The sequence below is a fragment of the Psammomys obesus genome, unplaced genomic scaffold (genome assembly GCF_907164565.1).
Source record: "Psammomys obesus unplaced genomic scaffold, mPsaObe1.curated_primary_1811, whole genome shotgun sequence".
Taxonomy (NCBI): Eukaryota; Metazoa; Chordata; class Mammalia; order Rodentia; family Muridae; genus Psammomys; species Psammomys obesus.
In genome coordinates, this window is record NW_026592510.1 from 8715984 (window position 1) to 8725115 (window position 9132).

General features: G+C 45.2%; 1 protein-coding gene across 3 annotated transcripts in view; it reads left to right on the forward strand.

Annotated features, from left to right (window-relative positions):
* Positions 1-8351, forward strand: part of Spata6l (spermatogenesis associated 6 like) — a 39919-nt gene extending 31568 nt beyond the window's left edge. For 2 of the 3 annotated variants that reach the window (XM_055614064.1, XM_055614066.1), the window contains 3 exons: positions 3548-3593; positions 4267-4372; positions 7595-8351. In XM_055614064.1, the coding sequence (XP_055470039.1) occupies positions 3548-3593; positions 4267-4356 (136 nt within the window). In that variant the 3' untranslated portion in view covers positions 4357-4372; positions 7595-8351. The remainder of the gene's footprint in view (positions 1-3547; positions 3594-4266; positions 4373-7594) is intronic. The other variant, XM_055614065.1, reaches the window with a different exon arrangement.
* Positions 8352-9132: the final 781 nt, after the last annotated feature.

The following is a 9132-nucleotide window of genomic DNA, read 5'->3' on the forward strand; positions in this document are numbered from 1 at the left end:
TGTGTGTGTGTGTGTGTGTGTGTGTGTGTGTGTGTGTGTGTGTGTGTTTTGAGAATGATACTCGGTTTACTAGCCCATTTACTAACTGGATGCTTTTAATTTTTTTTCAGATCTTTATGTTTTTAGACGTTAATCCCCTGCCTGATATATTGTTGGCATTTTTTCTCCCATTCTGTAATCAGTCCAATGTTTTAAAAATTTAATTGACTTTTTACATTTTAATGTAATTCATCACTTTCTCCTTTCCCTTTCCTCCCTCCCACACCTTCCATGTCCTCCACACTCTCAAGCTGATAGCCTCTTTTTTTTATTATTATACATGCATGTGCATTCTATTCTGAAATGTTCCCCGAGACATGGATACAGGAGCCAGACTACAGATGTTTCCACTGCAGCTGAGTGGAATCCCTTGATCTTTTCACTGTGTCCAGTTGTGGTTTTTTGTGATGGTATCTATTTGCTGTAGCGAGAAGCCTCTTTGATGAGGGCTGATAGCTCCACTTATCTGTGGTTATAAGGATAAGATTTAGAATGCAGTTAAAGAATTATGCTGGTTTAGCAAAGTGACGATAGCAGATTCTCTTGTAGGAGTCCTAACCCCATTAGCCCCAGGTGGTTGGCTGGGTTTCTGGTAGTAGGCATGATTTCCTTCCTGACGAGCAGGTCTTCCGGCCACTGAAGCAGCTGCTGGTTACCACCAACACGGCAGTGGCGCTATTACACCTTTATGGACACCTTGCTGTGCTGATCATTGTTGTGGTTCACATGCCATAGCTGGGTACGACTCATAATTGCCTCCCTTCCTTGGCAGTTTACATAGTTAGTACCTCACGACACTATGTAGACTAGACTGCAGGGCGGTGCTCTCAAGGCCAATTCAAGTAAGCCAAGTCCTGTGTCCTAAATGTTCAATGTCTTCAGCCATAGGGTCTTACCATCAGCGTCTGAGGGGAATCCCAGGGCAACGTCAATGGTATATATTGTTTGGGGAGTCATTCGGACTACACTGAGCAACCGGTCAAAAGGAGGTTTCTCATGCCTGGTACTGTTAGTATATTGTTCTTGTAGGGAGGATTGTTGGCCCAAGTGGCACAACTTCATTTAAGATACTTACTCTCTCTCACACATATATTGTATATAGCTTTAGGCAAATATAAAATAATCTTTCCTCGAGACTTTTTCAGACAACCTTCGGTGCTTACTTATCCATCCTTCTTCTTTCTCTTTATGCATTACCCTCCCTCCCTCCGTCCCCGTTAGAGCCGCCCTTCTCATTTTCCCCCTTTCCCTTTCCTAATACCTGTATCCTATTCCTCTCTCAAAAATTCTCTGCTTTCCACAGAGCCTTTAAAACCTGCTGGTTTCTGTGGTTACTCATTCACATCTGCAGTCTTGGAGCTAGGAGAGAACATGAGTATGGCATTTGTCTTTCTGGGCCTGGGTGTCTCGCTCGGAATGATCTTTTTTAGTTCCACGAATTTACCTGAAAATTTCATGATTTCATTTTCCCCTTACAAATCAATGGCTTCCATGTAGCACATTTTTCTTGTTCCTTCATCTGTTGTCTGTGTCTGTGGAGTAGGAATGATACTGAGTCCTTTGAGCCTATGCCCAGGACTGGTATTTCTGGGCCATATGGTAGACTTAATTTTAGGTTTCTCAGTTCAGGATTTTAATGAAAGATGTGCAAAGCCTTTTGAAGACCAGAGTGAAGAATGTAGTCGCAAAGGAAAGAGGAACAGCCCCTGTTTCCCATTGCCCACACCTGGAGCACATTGCCTGCCTTTACCACGCAGCCCTGCTCCTCTTGTGAGTGAGGAGCAGAATCACAGAGGGGGCTGTGATGACACAGCTCTATTACTTGTGTGCTGTAGTATTTTAAAGGCCCATGTGTCTAGCTGGTGGCTGTTTTTAAAGACTTGCTGTATTTCTCATACGACTCTTAGGGAGAACAGAAATTGTGTATATGGTGTTTTCCCGAAATACAGCAGTGCATTGGGGGTGCAGCCAATTGCTGCCTGTTGTTTTCCTGGGTTGGAAATAGATCTGTAAACTCAGTCCTACTCTGGGCCTTATGTTCCCGGAGACCGGTGCGACATGCTTGCTCTAGAGAAGGGTGCGGTGGGAGAGCAATGAGGGTGAACTACAGACACAAGGAGCCACATGTGGCCATTGGCATAATTGAGCTATCAACTGCTCCAGGCTTTCATGGTCAGGTGATAGACAGTTCTCTAGAGATGATCTTTATCGTCATCCTTGTTAACATCCCAAATATGTGTGCCCTTCTAGTGTTTCTCAAACATTATCAGAGAAAATTACTGGAATTGGTAAAATTCTTCGAACATTTCAAGGAAATGGCATTTGTGCTTTCCCTCATCAAAATTCTGTGTACGGCTTTAGCTTAGTGATACCTCATAATGTAGGATTCGATGCTCACCCCGGTATGAATTCACTACTCAAACAATGTTATTTTGTGGGCCCGAATGTTATTGTGTCTGTGCACTGGGTTCATGCATGTTCCTGTGGAGGCCAGAAGTGGATCCCCTGGCACTGGAGTTAAAGGTAGCTGTGAGGGAGAAGGTATGGGTACTGGGAACTGAGCCTACATCCTCAAGGAAGAGCGACAAATGTGCCTGACTACTGTTATCCCTCCAGCTCCTCAAACAATACTCTTTAAATTCTACTGTGGTATTCAGTACCAACTGTGACCTGACATGAGTGTTACTTTTGTATTTTTGAGACGGATTCTGCTGTATAGCCCAGGCTAGCCTCAAACTCACATCCTTCTACCTCAGTCTCTTTAGGGCTGGGATGACAATGCCTCCATACTTAAGTCTGGGATGAGATATTAACCAGAGTCTCAGCCTGGGTTTCACTCTAGAGGACACATTAACCAGCAGGGTCAGTGTCCATGGTTACAAGTGTTGTGAAACGAACAGCACACAGGTCGGCTGACCTCTCTATAGGTTGGAGGTTCAGGAAGGACTCCCAGAGAAATCAGCAATGGGGTTTATCCCAGGAGAGTGGTTGGGAGTTAATAAAAATGGGGGCTTGCATGGGAAGTCAGCATCATTCTGCACAGAGGATTCTGGGGATCTGTGGAGGCGGGGGGAAGCGCTCTGTGTAAGAAGCTGGAAGACATTGTCAGGTTTGTGCTTAAGTTTGGGCTCTGAGTGGCCCAGAGTAGATGAGATGTAAAATGTTCTCTGTCTCTGTGGCAAAGAACAACTGAGATTAAGTTTTTAAAATACAATTTGAGGGTAAAGAAGCAGGATTTGCTCACTAGAGAATTCCCTGAAAACCAATAAAGTCCAAAGAAGAACTGGCCATAGGCAGGCGCCAAGCACAGCTCATTTGAACTGTGTTGTTTGTGTTCCCACTTTCCTCAGGTGTAAGTTTGATGCCAGCATTAAAATCATTGGTGTACCATTTTGCATATTGACATATTAGCTTATGGATAGGTTCCAGCCCTTATTTTTAAGCACTCTAAGTCAGCGTCCTTTTTAGTAGCTGTGTAATGCTCCATTCCATTTACTCTGTTGGGCAGGTTCCAGCCTTGTTTTCAGTCCTCGTGGAAGACGATCCGTGAGAGGGTAGGTAGCCTTCTGACATCCCACAGAGCTCACTCAAAGGTTAGGGGTTCTGGGGAAACTAGGTCCTTGTGGGGACTGGCACTTGAAGTCCAGTGAGGGAAGCGGACATCAGTGAAGTGACCATGGAAACAATGTGAAATTGTGACTCTGGCCCAGGAGAGAACGTGGTGCCATGAGCCTGACCAGGTGGGTATTTCCCAAGGGAGTCAGGGCGGGCTCCCAGAGGAAGGGGCAGAGGAGGTTAATGGGAGCAGTTTAGTTGGCACAGCATTCATCAGGCAGCGGTCCCGGGAGCGGGCCAATGGACCAAGCATGCTCTCATCCTCTGTCCACAGCCGTTCCAACCCAGAGAAGAAAGCACTTACATGAGGGTCTGTTTAGGGCCGCAGTCTGCAACAATGGCTTTTCGAGTTTAATAACGTAGTTTTGGCTGCTTGCTGTTTCCTGTGAGCTTAGGGAGGGTTTCTGGTCTATGGCAGATGTGTCTAGCACTTGGTGTTTCCTGCAGACACGCAGCTCAGTGATCTTGAGCTGAATTTAAAGGCCTTCCAGTGAAGTAGCCAAAGAATTGCCTCTGCCACAAGGCTTAGGCAGAAGAGCCACGTGTCTGGTTGTTACGAATCTCCATTACGTCCTGGTTAATGCAATTGCTGGATATGTTTTTTTTTCACAGGATGACATTATCTCTGAAAAAGATCACATATATGAAAGGCCAAACTACCCCCTGATGAAACACGTACCGCCTGAACAGAGATATTTTTAACTACGCTATCATGTAAGTAAGCAGCTCAAGTACTGTTTGTTACTGTGGTTTTCTAAAAACAGTTTTCATCTCCTGCTGTCACTGAATAGCTAGGAAATGTGGGGGAGGTGGGGAGGAGCTTTGAGAACTGTGTGCCCCCAACCCCGTGGAACACTGATAGCAAGGGGCCTGCTAGTTCTCACGTCTTCTTGTCCCACACCTTCCCTGAGTGTTTATGTAGGGGAGCCTTGGGCTTCCCTCAGCTCCTTGACCAAAGCCTCTGTCCTGCCTTGGGACCTCCGCATGCTTTCTGGACTACTACTTCCCAACTCAAATGGAGTCCCTTCTGTTTGTTCTTAGGTCTGTGACTCTCCGTGATTCTCCCTGCTCTTCTAACACACACCTGTTAGCACCCTGCCTGTTTCTTTATGAAGGAGATGACACAATGTATTATTAATGTTTAAAATCAGTCTTTTAGAATAGCTAGAAGCCCAGCATTTAGCTCAGTACAAGAAAGCCCAATCACACACGCTGGCCTTGGGACCTCAGCAAGGTCCTGCCTTCCCATACTCACTCTGCTACTGTCCTTACATCTGTTGACCCTCCAGCATGGTCCTTAGCAACTGCACTTCTATATGAATGCTGAAGGGGGTACTGAGGCAGCTGGAGAATGGTAAGGTGGCCAGAAGGTGATGGTCATAATTTCTTACATATTCCCTTAGTTTCCCTCCTTAATACATGCCCCAAATAATTGTGTTTCCTTCAAAAGTGCCATGCTTGCCTGTGAGTTGCAAGTTGGATTTCTGTAGATGGGACTGAGGAAGGGGAACTTGGATCCTGCCATCTTATTGACTGACAGCTCTACGCTCTTCCTTATGTATTTCCTACATAGGGTCAAGAGCTAGCCAGGTACATCCCACGAACTAAATGAATTAATGTTGAATTCTGACAACAGCCCTATGAGGAGGGTACTTTTACTAAGTTCTCTCTTTGAAGGTAGGGCCAAGACTGTCTCGGTGCACAGTAGACTTCAGACCACATTCTGAATCGTCATCCTTTTGCCTTTCCAAAGCTAGAGCATGACAGAAGAGGGCTGAGGATGGAGTGCACGTGCAAAGGACAGCCGTGTGGCACCCAGGCAGTCAGTGGGCCCTGCCATTGAATGTTTCCCCAGGGGTTATCATGTTCTATCTTAAGCTCATCAGAAAGGAATAGGCCTCTTTAAGCAATGAAGGAGAATAGGATGGCCTGCTAGATTTCCCCACCGTCAGGCTCCTGAAAGTCTGGCTTGAGGGTCATTTATGCTTTAGGACACACACTGCCTCTGCCCTCAGCAGAGAGGAAGGAGGACATCTCGATAATTGCCCATCCCGTAGGCTTTACTTGAGAACGTTCTGCTTGGTAGATTAAAGGGTGGATTCTAGGCCACTTAATCTCTTGTTGCAAGATTCTCTATGCTTATATTAAGTTGTTACACGGAACGTAGCACAAATAATTACCAAATGCCAAATTATATTGAGTTTCTATGTAAAATCAAGCTTCAATAAAGCTGACATCTGGACACTGATCTGAGGGGAGGGAAGGAAGGAAGGAAGGAAGTAGACTCCCACCAATTCTCCATTACCAATTCTGTCTTGGAAAATGGGTTTCTTTCATAACAGAGTCCCCACTCAAGGTTTGGAAAATGATCATAGGCATTTCCCAGAAGCACTTGCTCTTCATTTGATGAGTGATGCTTCTTGACTCCTGGATTCCTAGTGAGGCAAGGATCCCAAAGGACAGAACTAGGGAAGGGTCTCCAGGTTGGAAGGCACAAAGCCAGACAAGACCAAGCACTAGGCAACTCTGGAGCTAACTGGGCCTTTGCTTTAAATGAGAAACTTTAAAATGAGAACATTTCCTACCAAATAAACACAGTCTCCCCCCCCCAAAAAAAAAAAACAGAACAATCCCATGACTTCCCCAAGTTGTTCAGGTACCCCAGGTTCTCTTAAAGGCATGCCTGCTCCTGTGCTTTGGTCCTTGCTGAGCTGATGCCCATGTCTAGTGTCATGACTGAGCTCCAAAGGCTGTCCCAGTCCCCAGGCAGTGTCAGGACCGCATTCCCTGTGCATGGAAGTGGTGGGGGACAGGGGACTGAACACAGATATGAGCTGCAGTCCACTGAATGCTATAGTCTCCCATCGGCACCCAGATTTCATCTGGAGCCAATCCTCAGGAGGAGGGAGCAGGAGCCAGCCTCACTGTCCTGCTTCTAAATAGATGGTAGTCAAGTTAGAATTTCCTCAGATAGGGGGAAATTGTAGCCTCCTGCTTCTTGTAAAACTCAGGAACACCAAGAAAGTAAAGTATGGCAAGAAGAAAAATAGAAAGGTTAAATTAAATCGAAGTGCTATTTTCTGATCCTGGTATCGCCCAAAGCCCTAGCTCCTGAGATAATAGGGGCTATGGGCTTTAACCGCACCTATCCCAGAGATCCTTTACACCCATTACCATCACCACTGAAAGCAAAATAACCTTATCTGGCAGAGCCCAAGCTCCATCAGTCAGCATTTTCCATCTAGATTTGGGAACCAGCATCTGAGGGACTTGTCATTTGGTGGCTTGTGGGGGACTGATGTAATGGATAAATATACATGGTCAGTCTTCATCCTGGATGCCCCATCAGCATCTCCCAGACCACACAGGGGGTGACTGTGTACCCAAGGTGCACAGCAGTAAATTTCTAGGCTACAGGCTTCAAAGAGCCTTAGATCCCTGGGAGCTCTGAAGATATCCTGAGGCTTATGGCTCTATTCTGCACCAGTTCAACCCCAGCGGTGCCCAGCACTGGGAAGGCCACAGGGAACTGCTTTTTAGGAGATTATGTGCACTTTTAAGACAGACATCTCTATAGTAGAATTGAGTTGTGTGAGGATGGGGAATTCACAGAGCAGTGGATAGGAGCGTGTTTAACACTCCCACTTAATGAGATCCAACAGGATTGGGCACATTTGCTGTGAACTGAGGACTCCATTACCCCCAGGAGGAGCATGGAGAGGGAGAGGCTCTCAGGGCCATTGCTCTGCTGCTACACAAAGGGGTCAAATGCCCTGCCTTATTCTAAACCAGGGATGTAGGGGAACCGGCTCAGAGAACAGTCACTTCCAAGGCTGAGCTGGTTCTAAGGTTAGGGTAGTTCATGTTTTTCTCCTTGGCTGTGTCAATTATTCCCCTGTTTCTCAACACCACATGTAGATGTGATATTTAAATTTCACAGGGGAACATGAATGAAAAACGAGGAAGGATAAAGGGTTCAGTCATGGAGACACTGACACATCCTTGGAGAAGAGAACAACATTCTTTGTTGTCTGGGTCAAGTTACTGGTGCCCAAGCCCCGTTAAGTCAAACCTTATTCTCAGTCTTTTGTGCCCAAGGTAAGATGTGTTGATTAAATTCTGTTTGGGGCTCTGCTTCACTTGTCGCCTGGAGAATTTGTATTTTCTGTTGTGTTTATTTTGAGCATGAAATATAGAAAACATAATGGAACTATGTCAGGAGCTCTTCCATTTGGAAAGCATTTTTTAAAAATGTAACAAAATGTATAAAAATGTTTGGCTATGAGTCTCAGCATCTGCTTTAATACCTTGCTGGGTAGTCTTTCAACAGTCCTCTGTGGTAGGCTCCTGTCCTATTCCCTGTTTTCTGCCTCTTTCTATGTCCATCCTATTTGCCTTTCTGAATGAGGATTGAACATTTTACCCAGGGTCCTTCTTCTTGTTAGCTTCTTTAGGTGTACAGATTTTAGTATGATTATCCTATATTATATGACTATATCCACTTATAATTGAGTATATACCATGTGTGTCTGCTTCTGGGATACCTCACTCAGGATGATCTTTTCTAGTTCCCACCATTTGCCTGCAAATGTCATGATTTCCTTATTTTTAATTTCTGAGTGATATTCCATTGTGTAAATGTACCACAATTTCTGTATCTATTCCTCAATTGAGGGACATCTGGATTGTTTTCAGATTCTGGCTATTATGAATAAAACTGCTACAAACATGCTTGAGCAAATATCCTTGTTGTATACTTGAGCATCTTTTCGATATATGCCTAGGAGTGGTATAGCTGGATCTTGAGCTAGCACTGTTCCTAATTGTCTGAGAAAGTGCCAGATTGATTTCCAAAGTGGTTTTACAAGTATTCATTTCCACCAGCAATGGAGGAGGGTTCCCCTTTGGGCAGAATACAGGGAATCTTATGAAAGAAAAACCTCGAGGGTACTGGAGCTTCACAAGGAGAACAACAGAACCAAAAAATATGGACACAGGGGTCTTTTCTGAGACTGATACTCCAATCAAGGACCATGCATGGAGATAACATAGAACACCTGCACAGATGTAGCCCATGGCAGCTCAGTGTCCAAGTGGGTTCCCTAGTAAGTGGAACAGGGGCGGCCTCTGACATGAACTCAGTGGCTGGCTCTTTGATCACCTCTCCCTGAGTCGGGGGGGGGCCAGCCTTACCAAGCCACGGAGGAAGACAATCCTGATGAGACCTGATAGGCTAGGGTCAGATGGAAGGGAGGAGGACTTCTCCTATCAATGGATTGGGGAAGGGGCATGGGAGGAGAAGAGGGAGGGAGGGTGGGATTGAAAGGGGATAAAGGAGGGGGGGCTACAACTGGGATACAAAGGGAATAAACTGTGATAAATAAAAACATTTTTGAACTATAAATATACATTTCAATGTTCAATTTAAATGTATATATTTAAATGTCTTAAATAAGACAGCAAGTTGGTTATTTTGGA